The sequence below is a fragment of the Crocodylus siamensis genome, chromosome 3 (genome assembly GCF_052110815.1).
Source record: "Crocodylus siamensis isolate JL-2025a chromosome 3, ASM5211081v1, whole genome shotgun sequence".
In the NCBI taxonomy this organism is placed as follows: domain Eukaryota; kingdom Metazoa; phylum Chordata; order Crocodylia; family Crocodylidae; genus Crocodylus; species Crocodylus siamensis.
Genome location: NC_143397.1, coordinates 83,905,430 through 83,926,113, shown reverse-complemented (window position 1 = coordinate 83,926,113; position 20,684 = coordinate 83,905,430). Strand labels below are relative to the sequence as shown.

The window sequence follows — 20,684 nt, the reverse complement described above, 5'->3', positions numbered from 1 at the left end:
AATCATATTGTTCTCTCGTCTCAGCAATACAAATTAATATGTGATTTAAACATGCCTTTTCCTGTCAGCTTGTTTTGTCATGAGATTATTCCACTGAGCTGTAGACTTTTCTGTTTAAGAGGGGTTGGCAATCTACAGCCTGTGGGCAGGGTCCAGCCCATGGAGAGCTTGTATCTAGCTTGTGAAGGTCTGATTCAGCAAACTGGGGAGAGGTACCTATTTAAAGTGGATGTGTTAAATTGGTGATTTAAAGGGGCCATGTTAAAGTGGCGACTTAAAACCTCCTGCTCTATGCCCTTGCTTCCAAATTTGCTGTTCCCTTTTGATGTTCACCATAGTTTTGGTAGCACCGAATAAGTGGAGAGGGGCATAGAGCAGGTAGGGGATTGGAGCAGCAGAGGACTGTGGGCAGAAGTGGTGATTGGCATCCTATAGTGGTGGCCAGGTTGCAAGCACCTGGCCTGCCACTCCAGAAGGTTGCTGAACCCTGTGAATGTAGAATTTTGAAATACCCTGTGTCAGTGAACCATCAACCACTTAAGCATATTTCAAATGAGTACTTTTATCATTTCCTTACATGTCTTGGCTTCACGGTTGTGCTTGTTGTTAGGGTTGTGTGAAGCTTTGGTCCCTGGTTCAATTCAGTGGTGATTCGGACTGATTCAGTGGCTGAATTTTGGAATCCAGATCAAATCAGAGGACCCTTTAATCTCTCCGAATCAAATTGGAACCCTCCAAATCGATTCGGAGAGATTTGGAAAGATTCAGAGATTCAGACTTAGAGACAGCTTTAAATGTTTTTTCTACATACTTCAAGGTAGCAGGGACTTGTAAGTGCTGTGATGCTGGGGCGCGTGGAGTGTCCCACAGAAGCAAGGGGGCTCCCCAGCGTGCTCAGCAGCCAACCTGGAAGTGGACCAGAAGCACTTCCAGTCCACTTCTGGGTCCACCAGGGAGCATGGTGGGGGCACCACCATGCCCCCCCGCACAGCGACTGGTGCCTCCTGGGTCTGGGGGGGGGGTACCCGGCACCCCCCTGCAGCTGATCTCCCAAGCCAGGGAGGTGCAGGTAGGGCCCCCATTGTGCTCCCTGACACACCTGAAAGTGGATTGGAAGTACTTCTGGTCCCCTTTTTAGTTTGCCACCAAGCACGTGGAGGCCCCCCCCACCCACAACTCCTGTGGAGCTCTCCATGCACCCCAGCATCACAGTGTTCACAAGCTGTGCTGGTACTTTTAAAGCTGTGCCTATGTCTGAGTCACTGATTCTCTGAATCAGCATCAAATCTTCAGATTCAGATTCAGCCAAATTGAATCAGGGACAGTGATCCAAATCAACAAATCAAATCACTGTCCCTGATTTGGGCCGAATCTGAATCCGAATTGAATAGGGCTCACTTTACATACCCCTACTTGTCGGCTGCTGAAAAATATATTCCCCTAAATATAAAATTGGTTTGAGCCATTTCCCCTTGCCCAATTGGCTGCTTTATTTTCTGCTCTCTACCCAGTCTGCCACTCTGTTTTCTGTGCCACAGGTTGGCCACCCCTAGTTTGGTTAACCTAAGCAGAAAAGACTAAATATTTAGCCAAAAATGAGAAAGTGAGTCAGTAGAACACATAATAGCAAACCTGGGAGATATGGTTACTGTATAAAGCTCTAAACAACTAGATTCTCACATTGGCTTCTGTCATAACTTTTTAGGGTCTGTGTTACTGTATTTTTTTTGTTGAAAGGTATAATAGAAGGAAGGAGACTTAACTAAGGCTTTGAACTTCATACTTCAGGACTTGTATTTTAAAGCTCTGCAGGATTTGGACTCTGGAGAAATAAATGGACAAGGCAGAAGTACAAGCCAGGAAGTATATGTTGAAATCCTGAACGTCTTTTAGTACACATTCCCATTTCAACACACAAACCCCTATGCACTACAATTATGCCTCTCCGACATGTTTTGTTGATGATTAAGGTGGCATAGTCATTTTCTTTACAGCTCTCACTGAAATTTCCCTTTATAAATTGACAATTGCTGGGTATTCAGATGAAAAGATAAATTGGCTGCCAAATATGTCCATTTTGTTGGATACCTGTGCATTTTTTTTTATAACTCAGTCTCCCCTAACATAGTCTCTTCTCCCACCTGCAGTAAGTTTGCCCATGACTAACTGGAATCACTCCATTGTATTCAAACAGAAGGCAGTGAAGAATGGCTCCTCACAGTCCAACTCATTCAGAGAGGCATAAGCTTTTCTAGGCAACCGTTAGCTGATGAAGTAAGTGGTTACCTACATAATCTCATGTCTTTCTGAACCCATTAGTCTGAAAGGTGCCACCCTGCTCTGCCTTCTGCTTGACTTCAGACTAACATGGTGAGCTACCTTTCTCTACCTGTTACATACAGGGAGTAACTAAAATTTACTCATCAGCTATACTGACAGTCTCTGCACTCTCTGTAACAGGTGGCCAGTTTCTTACAGGAGTGACAGTCTTGAAAGGATTTGAGGGAGCAGAAGGTAATACAACCCTACACATCTGTTGAGTAAGACCATAGGAAAAACTGATACCTTTGTCTCTGTCTTTGAAGTTGTTGAGATCCTGTGTAGAGAAGGAGGGCAGCTTAGGGTGGGGACAATGGGAATCAAAGATTGTGAATAAGTGATAGGAAGTGTGGCAATTAAGTTTATCAGGAGTAGGGAAACAGTGCTTATTGGCAAAATATCTAGCTGACATGAGGTAGGAGAGAACACATTTGTATTATAATCGTGGGACTTGTGCCATGGGCATTCAGCAGCATGGTACCAGGTGCACTGGTAAGGCAGAGTTGAGTAAAATAGGAACTGTGAAGATAAATTGCTATATGTTTGGCATAGTACAGTGATGATGGCTGAGTAAATAGGTAGATAACAGGCTTTGGGGAGGTTAGAAATAGTTGAAGAATTGGGGGAATAGAGGTGGGAGGTACTAAAGGGCACAGAATGTGTGGTAGCAGGTAAATGGGAAGTAAAGAAAGGATAGAGGTCAGAGGAATGAATATTAATCATGGTGCTGTTGATAACTGTATTTATGCAGGTGCATGCTCCAGGTCTCATTAGCTTCTGGCGATGCAACTATTTACTTTGCTATTTTTTTGCTCCACTTCTGATTTTCTTCTCTGTTTTTATCCCTCTTTATTCCAACAAGGCATGTTAGGAATTATAGATACCAGAGAGAACCCTGCAGGTCAGAGATATAAGACCCCATATGGCCCCTTCTTGTTGCCATGATCTTAAACTAACAAAAGTGGTGGTGGATTAAGAAACAGGGAACAAAAAAAAATGGTTTTCAATGTGTGTGTGTGTGTGTGTGTGTGTATACAACAGGGGAAAGAAGTTGCATTCTATCCTGATGCTGACAAGTTAGAGGGTCATTCCTGAGCACTAGGGGTGCACCAATAGAGATTTTTGGGGCTGATACTGATTCCCGATATTTGAGAAAGCATATTAGAAGATACCGATCTGATTTCTGATACAGCTGCCGCCAGCTGGTAAGTGGTGGAAGGGGAGGGGCAAGGGAAGGGGTGTGGGGGAGCAGATCAATGCTCTCCATGCTGAGGGAGGGGTCAGGGGCAGGCGCTGCCCAGGTGGGGGGGGGGCTGGAACCATGGCTCATGGGGGGGAGGCAGCTCCTGCTACTGCCTGCACCCTGGGAGGGGGGGACATGTGCCCCCCAGATCTGTGTCAGGTGGGGCGGGGTGGGCTGCAGCTAGGGTTGCATGGGTCTCTTCTCAGCAGGGGCTGGGTTCAGAGTGGGTGCCGGCAGCTCTGGGAGGATGCTGCGTCCACTCCAGATTTCACTATCACTCTACTCCCAGTGCTGCTAGCCACCTGGTACAGCCCCGGTTCTTCCCGGTGCATAGGTGAAAATGAGGCATTGAACAGGGGCATACCTGGGTGGCTGGCAGGGGTGGTGCTAGGAATGGAGAAGTGATGAAATTTGGGGTGGATGCAACATCCTCCCAGCACCACCAGAGTCCACTCCAAGCCCAGCCCCCACTGAGAAGAGCCTCGCGGAGCCCTGGCTGCAGCCTGCCCTGTCTTGTGCACATCCGGGGGGCATCCCTCCTGTGCCCTCCTGAGGTGCAAGCAGCGAAGGGAGCTGCCCCCCCCACAAGCCGTGGCTCTGCTCCCCCTGCTCCGCCTGGGCACCCTGCCCCCTCCCTCACCATGGGGGGCTTTGATATCCCCCCCCTTCAATCCCACCGGATCTACCAGATAGAGGCATCTCTCCATGCTGCTGTTTGTGCTTCTTACTACCTGAGTGTTGTGCAGCGGCTGTGCGCAGCATGGGCATTTATCAGATAAATTGTCGGCCCCCATCAGGCCGATATCCAATACAGCCAGTTTTCTTTATATCAGTACCAATCCAATATCAGACCGATGTATTGGTGTACCTCTACTGAGCATCAAGCTACATATGCTGCCCACATTGAAATATCAGTGGAAGATGGTAGTGCTGGTGCTGTCTCTGCTTTTAAGAAGAAAATCTTTGGACAGTGTGCATTGCAAAACACGTTCTCCAAAAGCTATATGGACTCTGGAAACAGAACAGGATGAAAGGGAAGATAGCCAATTTTGGCTTGTTGCCTTGACAATCCCCTTTCAACAACTGTTTGTCTAGTGAAGATTGCTGAATGTTTCAGTTCAAATTCTGACTTTGTGAATGGGTACCAGAAGCCTGAGAATTCGCATTTGGTACCATCAATATATTTGTATAGCCTTTCCCACTGCCCTACATTTTCCAGATCACCTAGGCCCTGGCTGTACAGTTCAGTGGCTTTCTGGCTTCGAAAGCCTTTGAAAACAAACATGCCCTGGTTCAACCAACTGCCCATTAGAACAGTGACTGAAGTAAAGTTCTCAACTCAATAGATATATTTTTTTACTGACAACCAAACTTTATTACTGCAGTTGTTACTAAACCCCTGATATGAACCTTGCCTTTGTCAATGTCATCCACATCTGACAGAAGGGTTATATTTACATTATGTAAAGCATTTGTCAGTAAAAAAAAAATCAGCAAAAAAGTTTGGTTGTCAGTAAAAAGTTTGCAGATTGTCATTAAAACAAATTTCTTGGGTTGGCAACCCTGGGCCAAAATGAGGTAGAAGATATTCCTCAGACATTGGACAGGAAAAGAACAAGATGCTGCTTTGAAAGGCTTCAGCTTTTAGAACAAAGTTGTAGCTACAACTGCAAAATAACAGCAAATGAGATTAAAAATGTGTACTTGCCTCTTGCTGAATCAGATTCTCTCTTTCATGTAAGTGCATTAAGGGACCATCATGCTTCTGTGCTACCCTCCTCCCCACTTCTCACAGAATGTCCCCAGGAGGAGTTGTTAATCATGTTTTAAGCAACGGAAGAAAAGGGCTACTTGGCTGTTTACCAAAAGAAAAGATTTTTTTTTATAGAAGCTTTGGATGAATTTAGTGTAAAAAAAGTCAGAGCTTAGAACTCACTATTGAGAAGATGAAGGGGCAGTTCTTGGTATCTTCATGAATGGCATGTGCCCCCGGCAGCTGGGGGGACATGGCTGTGTCTGTGGCAGCAGGAGTGTGGCAGTGTGGGGAGCTCAGCAGCAGTGAGCAGAGAGGTCCTGCAGATGCTGCCAGCACTGTCAGTGGTGGGGAGGGGGTGGCAAGTGCCGACCAGGGGTCAGCAACCACCTGTAAGCGCTGCTGGCAGTGGCCAGGGGCAATCATGGGCTTCCTGCAGATGCCACTGGTGTTGGCAGCGGGGTAGCAAGTGGTGACCGCCTGCAGGTGCCACCACCAGTGGTGGTGGCTCCTTTTCGCAAGGGGTGCACCGCCACACACGGGCTGCATGTATACCCACATGCACCCCTTACACATTGCCCCTGGGTATCTTTATATCTTTGACAGTCTTGTAAATCCTCACTTGCATGAGTAATTTTTATTTTTACACTAGTGGTGGCATTGAAACCAATGAGATAATTTGCTGGAGTATGAATTCACAGGATGAGTTGCAGAAATAGTTCCTGCAGCTTTGTACTCTGAAATAAGTGTGTGTGTGGTTAAAAGAAACAGGTTGCATTTCTGAGAAAGTGACTCATGGCTTTACCTTGATTATTCTACAAGTATGGCAGTTTAAATTGCTGCCTAAAAACTAGAATGAGGTTTTAATTCTTAAGGCACCAGATTTTGCATGTGCTTTAATATGGTTTCTGTAGCTTATGGTTATTTGTGAAATTTCATTAATATTTTTTCTAATGGAATGTCTTGAGGATTTGTAAAGAAAAGTGGAGAAACTTCTCTGTTGGACCCTCCATTTCTTTTAGTAGAAAAGGTGAGCTACTGGACCATTTCTGAGCTACATGCCCAGAATTTCTTGTTCTGCTTCACTTGGGGTTTCTCATATTATGCGTGGTTGTTTTCACGATTATTTAAATTATAAATTACTTAGATTTACTAAGGTTTGATGTATATTTTTATCATGCTCTTTCTACAGCTCCATAGTAATAAAAGTTCAGTGTATGTATCTCCATTGTTTGCTTAACATTTCTAGCGAATAGCTGTTAGAATTTTTCATGGTGTTATCTGCCAGACTGACTATGGGTGTTTTCTTTTTACAGGCACATATAATTCTTGTTTATAAGTAGGACCATTAGAGTTTGCCCATAATATAGAATTGCTTAGGTTCATAAAAAGTGCACCACCTACAGCAATTAATCTTTTCCGTAGTGTGCTTTATAAATTGGTGAATTAGATAGCTACAAACTAGACTCTGATCTCTCTTTAACTACTCTGTGATCTGTGATGAAGCTGATCCTACAGCTGCTCCAGTTTTGACACTGGCCAAATTGAGTTCAAATTTTGGCTTTATATTTGGTATCTCAGATCTGTAATAGAGAACAATGGCCAGATTCTAAATTGGTGAAAATGGATACAGTGCCATTGACCATATCAGGAACCACACCTCTTTGTACAAGGTGGAGGCTGAGGCTTTATTCCTGTAACTTTATTATGCAAAATATTTAATTTTTAACCTGATCATGTCATAAAAAATAGTGTTTCTGTGCACATCACATCAGTTGAATTTTTAAGAAACTATTTGGTTTATCTTTTGCTATAGGATCCTAGTGGACAATCCATTCAAGTGTTCCTGTGACATTATGTGGATCAAGATATTTCAAGAGACCAAGTTTTCTAATGCAGAAACTCAGGATTTTTATTGCATAAATGACAACAACAAGAGGATAGCCCTGATGGAAATGCAGATCCCAAACTGCGGTAATAAACTTTAATAACTAAAGTAAAACAATTAAGTTGCCACCAGGCAGGAAAACAAGCATCGTTTTAAAGTAGACTAAATGTCAGGGTGGTATTTGGTATGCTGTATGAAATGCTTTTGACCTCCAGAGGAAGGTTAAAAAACAGCATGTGAATCTTGATATCATGTGAATTAATGATGGGACCTTGAGCTGAGTTAGAATAACTTTGTTTTATCTAAGAAAAAAATTAAGATATGATAGCCATTCAAAAATGCAGCAAAACAAAAAGCCTAATTCTACAAAATGCCATTATTTTTATCAAACAAAATGGATGCTTCCAAAATGAAGAGCTTGTCTTGCTTTCATAGATTCCCTGCATTAACAAAACCTTCATTTCCCTGCAAAAATGAACACTGCTGTGTTCTTTGCATGACACTTGAAATTTTAGTCTTAAATTGTGCCTATTCAAAAAGAAAACAAACACATTTTTGCATTCAGTTCTCTGCATGAACAATTACTAACCGACTGATGGGAACCCTGCTGAATCCACTTTGTGTGGGTTATGCAAAATGGACACTGAAAACTTCAGCCTATAGTATGTGGCAACATACCAGGGACTGCTGGTTAATATGAATTTGGGGAGGTTCAATTGTATGATCAATTATTTTTCTTCCAAGGGATCTGTGGATATTTGTCTGGTATTTTTTCAGTTCTTACTAGTAGGAGAGATTTTCCCTTATCCTCAGAACTTGTGGCAAATGAGAGGTGTAGAGCAGCTGAGCTGGCCTTTAGGCATGTTTGACTTAGTGACATGTACAAGAATATAGTAAGTTTTAATTGGCTTTCTTTGCTGGGCAGACATTACAGGATGCCCTGAAGCAGGCCTGGAAGAAGGAGGACAGGCAAGGTAGAGGGAAGGTATTGGGGTGGGGAAAATGGTAATAAAGGGTTAAATTAGGCTTGGGATAACAATATGATAGTAATGAGCCCCTCCTGCTATTCTTCATTCTCTAGAAGTCTCCTGAGTGTCCTCTCCTCTGACCTTGCTGGTTGTATTGGAGACTAGGGCTGTGTGAAGCTTTGGTCATTGATTTGATTTGGCAGAGATTCAGCCCGATTTGGTGGCCAAATCTCCAAATGTGAATGAAGTCAGGAGACTCTTTAATCTCTCTGAATCAAATTGGAACCCTCTGAATCAATTCAGAGAGATTCGGATATAGACACAGCTTTAAATGTTTTTTCTACATACCTCAAGGTACCAGGTGACTCATGAATGCTGAGATGATGGGGCAGATGGAGTATCCTACAGGAGCACATTGGAAGCGGGGGGTCCCCAACATGCTCAGCAGCAAACCTGGAAGTGGACCAGAATCACTACTGGTCCACCGGGGAGCACGTGGGGGGGGGCGCCCCCCTCCAGGTGCAGCGACTGGTGCCTCCTGTGTCTGGAGGGGCACCCAGGGTCCCTCTGCAGCTGATCTCTGAGCCAGGGGGGTGGGGCCCCGGTGTCCTTGGCAGCGGACCTGGAAGTGGACCAGAAGACATCCCAAGGTCCTGTGGCATGCTTCATCCGCCCCACCATCACAGCGTTCACGAGCTGCGCCTGGTACCTCAAGGTATGTAGAAAAAACATTTAAAGTTGTGTCTGTGGCTGAATCACTGATTCTCTGAATCAGCATCAAATCTTCAGATTCAGCCAAATCAAATTGGGACAGTGATCTGAATCAATCAATTGAATCACTGTCCCTGATTCAGGCTGAATCTGAATCAAATATGGCCCATTTCGCACACCCTTACTGCAGACCACTACTGTTCTTCATAGTGCTCTGATCTTTGCCTGAAACATGTAACCAGAGATGAACTGGGTGCAAATTAGTGGAATGCTGGATTAATCTCTTTGTGTGTAATAAAATGCCATTGTCCTCTTGTCCAGTTCTCCACTGTAATAGGAACGAATTATACAGTTATACCCTTTTACTAGGTATAGACATTCAAAAAGCCTGTGACAGAACCAATATAAATTACATGGTTTTATGTAAGCAATGTAGTTTAGACTGGTAACAGACAGAACACATGTGCCCTTTGGTTGGGTAGAGGAGTAAATCTTAGTCTGGGTTCTGCCATTTTAAAACCAGTCTGTGTGCAGAACTTCTGTTATGTTATGAGTATAGATTGGTTTCCAATCAGTGTAATGTCTGTACCTAGCCTGAATTGTTAGCCAGGTGTAGCTGGAAACCTACAGTAAGTAGGGATGCTGTGAGCACTGAGAGTTAGATTCTGAGGGCCACACAATAAGAAATATGCAACAATACTTCTACTATGTTCTTGAGTGGCTAGTGATTTGAGAGCAAAAATTATACTACTGACTTCTTCCATGCTTATGAGCCATGCCAGTGACAGAAAAAGGAGAGAAAGGAGTAGAAGGAGAAGGCAAAAGCAAAATGGAATACAGAATTAAACTATTTTTCCAGTCTTAAATAATCCCCTCAAAGCATTGAGCAAGCTTTTTCAGCAGCCTCTTGACTTCTTCACTGACTATGATGCTGACTATGATGGGGGTTTAAACCCTCATGCTGGCTTGCACTACACCAAGCCGGGGTCTGCTGTGTGGGTGGAGCAGGCCCTGTCTTGCTTTTTCTTGCTCCCTACTTGGCTGGAGAGCGTGGCTATGGCCAGGCCTTAACCTGGAACCAACACACTGAGGTGGAGAGGTGGGTTTAAACCCCTCCCTGCCCCTCACTGGACCCCAGCCAGGGTCTGTAGGGATGTTGAACCCCCCATCCCCTCTTCCCCCCACTCCACCTCAGCCTGCTGGTGCTGGGTCAAGGTCTGGCCATACCCCCTGACTTGAGCAGAGAACAGGGAAAAGCCTGGGAGGGATTGTCTCCCCATGGCCAGGCAGACCCTGGTTAGAGTCTGGTGTGGGGTAGGGAGGGGGTTTAAGTCTCCCCCCTCCCCCCCCGCTAGCTTGCAGGGCCAGGCTGGGGCCTGGCCATCCTCTCTGCTTGAGCTTGGAGCGGGTAAAGGCCTGGCAGGGGCTGCTCTCCACAGCCAGGCAAACCTTGGCTGAGGGTCCCTACAGGCCGGGGAGGGGGTTTAAACCCACCTCTGCCCTTCTCCACCTTAGTGTGTTGGCCCCAGGCTGGGGCCTGGCTTGCCCTGAACTCAGGGGAAAAGCCTGGGAGGGACTGCTCTCCACCCCATCCTCTATCAGGCAGACCCCAGCTGGGGTCTGGAGCCAGATTTGCTCGCCATCACCATCCCCTTCTCAGCCGGCTGGAACAGTTATAGTGCTCTGGCTAGGGGGCAGAGGGATGGGGGCAACCCTGCTCTGCTGGAGCAGATGGCACAGCACAGGACTGGGGGACAGTGAATTAACTTGAACTGGGAGGGAGCCTGGGACAGAAGTTTCATAAACTGACGTGACCTAAATCAGTTCAGTCCAACACTGCATCCCTCCAGGTTTATCTTAAACCAATTTCGGCCACTTTAGAAGTGGTTTAAGTGCCCTGAACTTCTTTTGTGTTGTATATTTGAACCAGTTTTTGATCACTTAAACTAGTTTATGTGTAACATTTGTCCCTAGCACAAAGATCTAGAAATGTGGTGACGGAGGAGAGGTGAGAGTGCTAATTGCTGTTTCCCTGCTGCTGAGTTTTTAGACCTGTGGGGAGCCCTGTGACCCGGATAATGTGGCTCTGCATGCCAGTTTGCACCAGTGTGTGGCTGGATCTGGGCATGTGTGATTGGGCTGGCATGCAGCCTGCATGCTGGATTGGAACCATAAAGCAATCCAATGTTTCATCCCTATGCATGATTCAGTCTGACCCCAGGCCACTCAATTGGCCTATGGGGCCAGAAATATGGGTTTTATTTCTGTACAGTTTTTTATTTAGTGTGTTAAAGCATTACTTCCCTAATTAGCCAGTGGGTTAGTGAGGGTTCATAGAGTAGTTGGTGGCCATGTAGATTTGCTTCTGTTTCTTTTTTGTTTCAACTATTGAATTGCATTCAAACAGCTAAAAAGAAGGGAAAAAGTACCTTTTCCCCTCCCTATTAAGCAATTGCTATGGTTCCCACAGGTAAATTGTGCAACTGTGAGTGGGTAGGGAAGTGTCCTATGCCATATCCAGGAGGCAGAGGATAGTTTAAAAGACCGCCTTTCTTTTAGATCCTGATTCTAAGCTCAGTAAACTCAGCAGGTGCATGGTTATCCCCTTAAGAAATGGGGCCACAGTATGAAAATGTTAAAAATCCTGTTTTATAGTCTCATCACTGAGGTATTATGACTAAACTTACACTATAGGTTTCCTTTTCTTATGTCATTATCAAAGGAGACTCAGCCTTATTCATTACATTGCTCCCATAATTCTACATATAGGGTTTTTGTTCCTACTGCTCCTAGTTCAGCAGTGTTCTGCCTTGTATCAATAAGCTAGTAAATCAGAGATCTTATATGGCACATGTTCATTTGGTATTTGGTCCATCTGTCTGATTTTGATTATCCTTCTACTTCTGTTGTTTACCATGCCATTTTGCATCACTGTGTGCTCTTCTTTCCTTGCCATTTGAGTTATACCCTTGCTTAAGTTTCTTGTCTTGAGTTTTAAAAGAAGCTCAAGCCTAATTTATTTGGTGCACATATTATAAATGTCTAGGCATATTGGACACTTGTAACTGGGGGTAGTTGGGCAGTTAATTGAGCTATTTAAATGCATTTAAATACAGGATTTTTGTCATTTTCTTCAGCTTGCATTTAGTACTGTAATGACCTTATTACACCTTAGGCTGTAAGACGCGCAAATGTTGATCAACTTAGTGCTAGTTGGAGTTTGGAGCAGTCATACCTTTAGTCTAAAAACCTTATCTGACTGGCCCCCTACCTGCACAGCTGTGACGTCACTAGAGGGCTGGTGAGCTGGTAAGCAAGGAGGTCCCTTCCAGCCCCACTTCTCTATGCTTCACCTGCAGCAGCAGCACTCTAGACTGTTGGGAGGGGAGGGAGAGGAGGGAGGTAGTGGGGGTCCATTTGAGAGAGTCTGAAGGACTTGGCAGGGGACTATGCAGGGAAGTCACTGCCCTCCTGACTTCTACATCCAATGGCGGAGCTGTATTGCCAAGAGCCTTCAGGGAGCAAATCCCAGGATCCATCTGCCCTGGGATGTGGTGTGCTTTCTTGGGGGAGGATTGTGGGATCAGATCCCAGCAAAGCAAGCGAGAGGGAAGAGGGGGTTCCGCAAGCTCAGAGGGGCCCTTGATTGAAGATGTCCAGGTACCTGCTCCATGCCCAGCGCCTGGCAAATCCCAGTGCCTGACTCCCATGTAAACCTGGAACTGCAGAGGGTGAGGGGTGGGAAGGACGGAGACACTGCCTGGCATTGGGGCTTGGATCTCTCCCCTGATCTCAGCCAGCCCTGAGCCTTGGGGTTACCCTGTCTGCAGACACCCCACCAAGCCTTCTTCTTCTGCTGAGACCCTCCAGGTCACATCAGTACCTTTTATAAGGGATTCTGCTATCAAATGCCTATAAGGTTGTGATCTCTTGAACCTTAAGGGCTTTTTAAATACAAAAGACACCAGCTCTGCAAACAGATGGCATTGAACCCTGCACACCGGCTCCTGCCCTGTTTGAGCACCCTTCCTAATCTATAGTGATCAGCACACCAGATGGGCTACCCAGTGCTGGTGCTCACCTACCTCTCCATCCTGGAGATAACTGCAATCAGTTTCCAGCCACGGTGTTCAGCTCTTAACATGATTCCTAGAGGTGGGGGATTGCTGCCTGGGACTACTTCCCTGCACTAAGGACGCTCACTTGTTTGGAACAGATCCAGACCTGTCATAGCTCAAAAGGAGATCTGACATTAACCAAAAGGCCAGTTTTCTTGGGAGGCAGAGAAACCAGCAGCAGAACAATGTCTTATTTTTCCCTTTCCCCACTCCCTCTCTTTCCTTCATGGAGAGTCTCCACCTTTCATCAGAAGGATTACACCTACTGTCTCCAGTATAGGATAGAAAAAACCCCATCAGATGGAAAATAACATTAATAGAAGCAGCTGGGGCTGTGAGAACCCACAGAGCAGGAGGGGCTACTGTATCCTGGGATGCTGGAGGACTTCAACATGGGTGGAACAGGTGTGGGGAGTGGCCATACCTTAATGGATCAGGAACAAGTTTATGTGGATTAGAGATAATCCTGCCCTGGAGTGGCATAATTTTAAATAGACTAATGAGCACTTTAAGCCACTTAAAGGTGTTAATGTGCAGTCAATCCAGGGGTTAAGAGCTTCAGAATCTCCTAACATTATCAGGTAACAAGGCCCTAAATCTTCCAGCAGAGGACTGGCTTTCTCTTGTTAATTTGCATTATAATTGTCATGGTTTTAAAAGGTGCTGCTATCTATTTACAGTTATGATCTAAAAGCCAATTTGCTTGTTTCTTGATTTGTTCAGGAAGCATTTGTCTGATAATTTGTATAGGCAAGTGTTAAGATAGTTCCAAATAGATTGCACTCAAGCTGGCTTTACTCCAAGCTGTGGGAGACAACTGAATAGGAGACACCAGAGTTTTATGAAAAGAGTTAAGGGGAGGGAAGGGGAGGGGAAGAAAGGGTCGCATGGGATGTTATACAATTTAGAGAAAAAATGAAACCAAATTGAGACAATAATATGTTTATTTTAATAATAGAAAAGATGTAGTAGATATAGTAATCCCTTTTATTATCAATCACAGATAAGGCTGACAAAAGTAAAACTTTACAGGTTAGCAGTTGTTTTTTTACAAAAAGGCCTTAAACAATATGCCTGTGTTACATTTCAGAATCTGCATAGGCTCTCCAGCCTTTTTTTACTTTGGCTCAAGTAGTAGAGGTTATAAGGTTTGTATGGTGGCAAATTGATTTTATTTTCTCTATATTCAGTTTTAGTTCTTATTTGCAATCAAATTCTTCATGAAATATGATTTCCATGAGTGTTCAGACAACATTGGGTTTACACTGGAGCTCAGCAGATAAGATAAGTGGTGTCACATGGAAATGAGCTTAAGTAAAACGTTATTTCATTATTAATATTTTAAAAGTGAAAATAAGTCAGCTGACTGCTATAAATTATTGGTGTATGAAGTACATTGTAGGAAGGGAGAAAGAACAAGAACCAGACTTTCAGAAATAATGTATGTAACTAGTGTGTGCAAACTGTGATACGCTCATGCAGACCTTGATTATTTTCATGCACAGATGTATCTATTAGGGGTGCACTAATAGAGATTTTTTTGGGCCGGTACCAATAGCCAGTTTTTAAGGAAGCATATTGGCTGATACTGATCTAATTTCCAATACCAGATGGGCAGCTTGAATAGCAGTGTCCAGCTGGTATGTCTGTTGTGGTGGAAGGGGCATGGGGAGGGGAAGATGGGGGGCCCCTGTGGTGAGGGAGGGAGTAGGGCTGGGGCAGGTGCTGCTCCACTGAGGTGCAGCAGGGTATGGGACAGAGGGCTAGTCCAGGTGGTGTGGGGGGGTGGCTCCTGCTGCTGCCCGGGCAGACATGGGGACTGTGTGCCCCCTAGATTTGCATGGGATGGGCTGCAGCTGTGGGCTGGGGCTGCGCTGGACTCTTCCCAGTGTGGGGCTGGCCTGGGTTGCACTCAGGGCAGGTGTTGCTGCTGCCCACCATGAGTGCAGCCTGGCCCAGCCCCCATTGGAAAGAGCCTGGGGCAGCCCCCGCCCTAGCCCGGAGCTGCTGCCCACCCTTCCCTGCACAGATCTGGGGTGCAGATGCCCCCCATACCCTCCCAGGGTGCACACAGTGGCAGGAGCTGCCCCCCTCCATGCCCTCCAGATAAGCTGCAGCTCTGTCCCATGCCCTGCCGCACCCTGGCGGGGCAGCACCTGCACCCGCCCCACTCCTTTCCTCACGGCAAGGGCCTCGACCTGCCCCCCACCTTATTTCCCACCACCCTTCCACCACACCAGACTTATCAGCTATGCTCAGGTGTCTATGCTGCTGGGCTGTGCTCTTTGCTGCCTACATGTTGTGTTGTGCTGCGGCTGGGTGCATGCATGGGCCATTTATCTGCCAAATTATTGGCCACATCAGACTGATTTCTGATGCAATCAATTTTCTTTATATCAGTGCCACTCTGGTATTGGACTAAGATATCGGTGCACCTCTAATATCTATAGGCCCATGTAGGAGGAAACTTGAATGCACACTCTTATCTGTGCATGATTAAAAGGTTGCCCATCTTACTTTAGCCAGTCTTTCCTTTCACAGTGGTGACTTGCTCTCTGGGTAAATTGAAATGAAACCCTTTTACAATAGCTATAGCACTCAGTCTTTGAGGGGCCTGAAAGGGAGCAAATCATACTACCTCTCTGTGCCTAACTTTCCCCACTGGAGAACAAACATAATGAAAATGATTACTTCTGTATGGCACTTTGAGATGCAGCCAGGGAAAAAAGCGCTGCTATAGGAATTAAGTATTGCTGCTACTTCATCCTTGCAGTGTAAATAAACACTGATGCTGAACTTTGATCACATCTTTAGTGTAAAGAAATCAGTTTATGCTGTACAAAATGGCAGCACAGGCATGCCATTCCCTTTGGCCTACAAATATGATGTCAGGACTGCAAAACCTATACTTTGTGAGTTACCGACCCTGGCCCTTTTGTTCAGACCTGAAAAAAAAAATTTCTGTTGGTTTTACTATCATATTTGACTGGGGTTTTGTATTTTTCCAACATTCCTTCTAATGTAGGAAATCCTGAAGACTGACCAGAATAGCATTTACTTTGCCACATTAAATGTGTTTGAAATAAACTACTGTACAAGAAGCTCTTTGCCAGACATTTGCACTCAGTCAATCCAGCCCTTATTAGTGTGTATTAAAAATCCTAGCCGAGCTCTCAATTCACCTGATAGACCTGTGGCTGCCTTACCCAGCACAGCTGTACTGAATTCATCTCATTACTTTGGAAGGGAAATATGGAGAAACTGTAGATATCAGCACAGGAATGGGGGCCAATCCAATAAAAGGCTTGGAAGTTGCAATACTTGCCTTTTTAGGTGCCTGAATTCTGGAAGGTGTCTGGTTCCTAGTGCTGTGCATAGTGTGACTTAGGCACCCCCAAATGAGATCCAAGGCAGCCAGTGTGCTATGTGAGGAGCTGCCTAAAATCAGATTACTAAGCATGCAGCTGCCTAGAGCTAACTAACTGGGGAAGCCTAAACCCTATCCTGAGATGCCTTATTCAAGGCTTCCCAGAGGTATCTCCATCCAGCTGAACCCTTTCCTAAGGGGAAGGGTATCTGTGCTCTTTCTTTTGAAAGAACAGAGCAGGACAAGCTCATGGTTAGAGCACTGATGCAGGGAGTGGGAAATCCCAAATGCAATTCCCAGAAGATTCAAACCCCCACCTTCCAGGATAATGCTCTTCCCATTGGGCTAGAGGCTGTTTGAAGTGAGGGCACTTTTCATCCATTCTGTGTCACTGTAGAGAAAAGAATTCGAGAATCTTTGGGTCAGGGGAGAGAGAGGGGATGAAAGGGATCCTGCCTTTGTAACCTCATGGCTGGGCACTTAGCTGAGGGGGAAGGCAAGGCCTGAGCTCCGTTTCCCTATTTTTATGCCTTGGAAATTATAAAGTAAAATTGTTTATTTTAAAATGCCTGGTTTCTGGCTCCCAATTAGGCTTTGATGTGAGCTAGGTGTTGAACTGCTCAGCTTTGCCAGGACTAGGGTAGTTCTGGGCATGTGCATAGCCATACAGCCAAGAAATTATGGAGATTTTTAGGTATCTGTGGAGTTAAAGGTGCCTTCAGGGCTGGGCAGCAGCCATACAGATGTTTCCAGGATCTCTGTTCTGAGCTGAAGTGAATGCATTCTGCTGAAGTTCTGTTCTAGATGTCAATTTTTTTTCTTTTCTTTTCTTTTTTCTTTTTGGCTCTTATCTTGAATATTCAGGACTGCCTGATTCAAATCTTATGCTCTTGCTCGAAACACTTGCTTTGGATAACCTCTTTAAGAGGTTCTTTGATACAGTTCTATGTACTGGACCTATAAATATGGCTGGACTTGAGCTGGGAGGGAAGGGGAAGGAGATGATGCTTTTTTTTTTTGTAATGAATGTTTTACATGGAACGTTTTAGGGCATCCTGTTTACAGTGCTTTAAAGATGCAACAGGACTGATTTTGGCAGTGTGCTTTTCTTGACTTCAGTGGAAACATGCCCATTTATCCCATGGCTGAATTTGGCTCATATCCTCTTGGCTCCAGTCTGTTGCTAAGTGAAGCACAGCAAGTGAATCCTATTACCAGCAATTCCTGGGTTTATGTCTAGATCCATTAAAATACCTTTCCTTTTGTTTTTAAGTCTATGAAACCATGGGGAAATTTTTCCCCCTAGCATTTTTAAACATGTTTGTGTTCTGGAATCAGGAAGAATTATTAATAGCATTTATCCAGAACTGCTCAGTTTTGTTTTGATCACAGTATTTTTCTCCATACATTCCTATTTAGAGCCAGGAAACATTCTTTGGGATCTGAGGAGCCAGGTCCCTTTGCTTCTTGACAAGGTTCTTTGCTAAGCATCCCACTTCCTTCAGACAATGTAGTTGGCTAGCTGAAATGAATAGCAAGTTATAGCATGGTTGTATACTTCAGAAGAATCAAAACTAAGACATATGTGAGAGAGTCTCTTGCCACTGTTTAAGAAGTAATGAGCAGTATTATGTCATTTTTGAAATCTGGTATGCACTGAGCAGGCTACGATTGGGTCTGTTACACCCCTTGAACTAGAGAGACTACTAATGAAGCAGTGGCTATAAAAGTATGTCTTCACACATTTCAGTGTAGCTGAGGATTGTTGTCTCCCATATTAAATTCATCAGTCTGTCTGAGCTGTATTAAGAATATGATTAAGGAGATTTCAGATACGGAATAGAAGGACCATAATGAAAGTCAGATGCAGTTGCCTTGTTATCAAAAAAGCTTCAAATATCTTTTTTTTTTCTCCATGAAAGCACTTCATATGTGTGTGTGTGTGTGTGTGTGTGTGTTATGTACATACAGAAACACCTCTTTTAAGGTATCTGTGGAGTTAAAGGTGCCTTCAGGGCTGGGCAGCAGCGATACAGATGTTTCCAGGATCTCTATTCTGAGCTGAAGTAAATGCATTCCGCTGAAGTTCTGTTCTAGATGCCAATTTTTTTTTCTTTTTTTTGGATCTTATCTTGGGTATCCAGGACTGCCTGAGTCTGCCTGATTTATATATTTATATATAATAATTCATATGTTATATATTCACCTCATATATGAGGTGCATGTATAATAAAATATATAAATAATATATAAAAGTGGTGTTTGTGTGTGTGTATATATAACATACATATATACACAGAGATACACATATACACACATAAATAAATACACACACACATATGTGTGTGCATACATACATACATACATATGTATATATATAAAATCCCTTACATATACTTTTGTGTGTTCAGGAATGGGATGGTCCTCTTTAGAGCCAAGAATTTTTTTCCCTACTAAAAATATGTATCATTTCAGTTGTTCCAAAACTATTGGTAAATTCAGACACAGTCCATTGAATAGCATCGCTGGAAACAAAATCTGGGGGGCTAGGATGAGGAATCGGTGCTCCTCTTTCATATAGCATAGTCCAGTGTTTGTGGTATTCCCTCTGGGTATTGGAAATCTGGATTCAAAACCATTCTCTGTTTTAGGGAATTTCAACCCACATCTCTTACCTCTCAGGACAATGCTTCATCTACCAGGCTATGAAGTATTCTGAAGTGGGTGACTCCCAGGTTTTCCTATTGGGGCTGTTTTGCTTGGGCATGGTTGATATTTGACAGCTGCAATGAAAGACACCGAGGGTAAAAACAGATAATGACAAATAAAGTGGATCAGCTGTAGCAGGATGCATCCTTCCACAGCTGATCCACTTTATTGGGCAAATCACACACCACCTGTTGTCCTGCATTGGGTAGGGGTCCAGTGAGGGAAAGTGGGTGATATGTTTCACTTGCTTGGAGACTCTATCCCTTGCTGCCGCAACCCATGCCTCGCCCAGGGAATCTCCAGCACCTCATGTCTCCACACTGGAATTTGTGCTGACTTGAGCCTCTGCATGACCGTGGGTCCTGGCATGGAGGCATGGGGTAGCACAGGACCCAGGGATTCCCAGTGCCATGTGCCTCCATTCTGGGATCCACACTAGTTTCCACACTTATCTGTTTCATGTAGAGGCACAGATTCGTGCAGATCCCAGCATGGAGGCATGGGGTGCTGGGAATTTCCTGAATCCTGTGCCTTCCAGTGCCTCCTTGCCTTTACTTGAGCCAACCTGTTCCTCTGCATGAGGCATGGGTCAGCAGAGACCCAGCACATCTCACATTGTGGAGGCATAGAGCTATGTGGGTCTGACATGGAAGCACAAAGTGCAGAGGATTTCCCAGGTCCACGCCTTCATACCTGTACCCAAGTGGCATTTCCTCACTTATAGAAGCCGACCCATGGAGACCCAGGGGCAGGTCTCCATAAGCAGGAAACCCCAACTTTCCCTGCTTAAAGAGAGGTGCCCCAGGATTCCCTGGGGTGCACCTCCATAAGCAGGAAAAGTCAGGGAGGAAATCCCCAGGCTTGAGAGTCCTAATCCTATATGGGAATTTCTAGGGTGTGTAGGATTGAGTCCCTTAAGTCCCAGAGCACCTGCTGAGGGTGACTGAAGAGTTTGGGCAGCTCTAGGCACTCTCTCACTACAGAGAAGATAGACATCTGCCACAGTAAAGCAGCACTATTTAACACTACTGATGTGGTACAACAAAGGTAGGGGTGTCTATTTGCATGCCCTTTGTTCAGCCATAAAACTTTTTATGGCAACACAAATATGATGTAAGGCAATGTCTGTTTCTACCCTGAAAACACATTCAGTGAGCAGTACTACAAGATCCTCTAGCCTGGTTAGGTGGAGGGAGATGCAGATTCAAATCAACATGCATTCAGACAGTAGAGAAAGCTGATCTTGCATGGGCAACCTAATCCCTGAAGCATTAAAAGTAGTGGTGGGGGTGGTGGGATGACCTGCACCTGTTTTATAAAGCATATTCTAGATCTCACTGGCTTTTAGTGCAAGTGCCAGACATGGAGCATTTCATTTATATGAAAGGGAGTGAGTATGTCAGTATTTCTCAGGTGAATTTCATGCCATTTTTTCCTGCCATTTTGGGATCCTGAGTGGTGTTTTGTTTTGTATTGCTTAATTTTGCAGTAAGTGAAGACATAAAAACACCTGTCATTTAGAACTATGTACATGTGAAACTTTTAAGTCAAAGTGGTGTGTACTGTATGATCTAAGTGATGGTGAGGAACTTAAAAGGAGAGAGGGAA

General features: G+C 44.7%; 1 protein-coding gene across 4 annotated transcripts in view; it reads left to right on the top strand.

Moving 5' to 3' along the window:
- The window catches only part of NTRK2 (neurotrophic receptor tyrosine kinase 2), a 324,818-nt gene that overhangs the window by 48,814 nt on the left and 255,320 nt on the right, over positions 1–20,684 (top strand). For all 4 annotated transcript variants that reach the window (XR_016441261.1, XM_090038645.1, XM_090038644.1 and 1 more), the window contains exon 5: positions 7,132–7,289. Coding sequence is in view for 3 of the 4 variants with exons in the window: in XM_090038645.1 (XP_089894771.1) it covers positions 7,132–7,289 (158 nt within the window). In the remaining variant the exon portion in view is untranslated. The remainder of the gene's footprint in view (positions 1–7,131; positions 7,290–20,684) is intronic.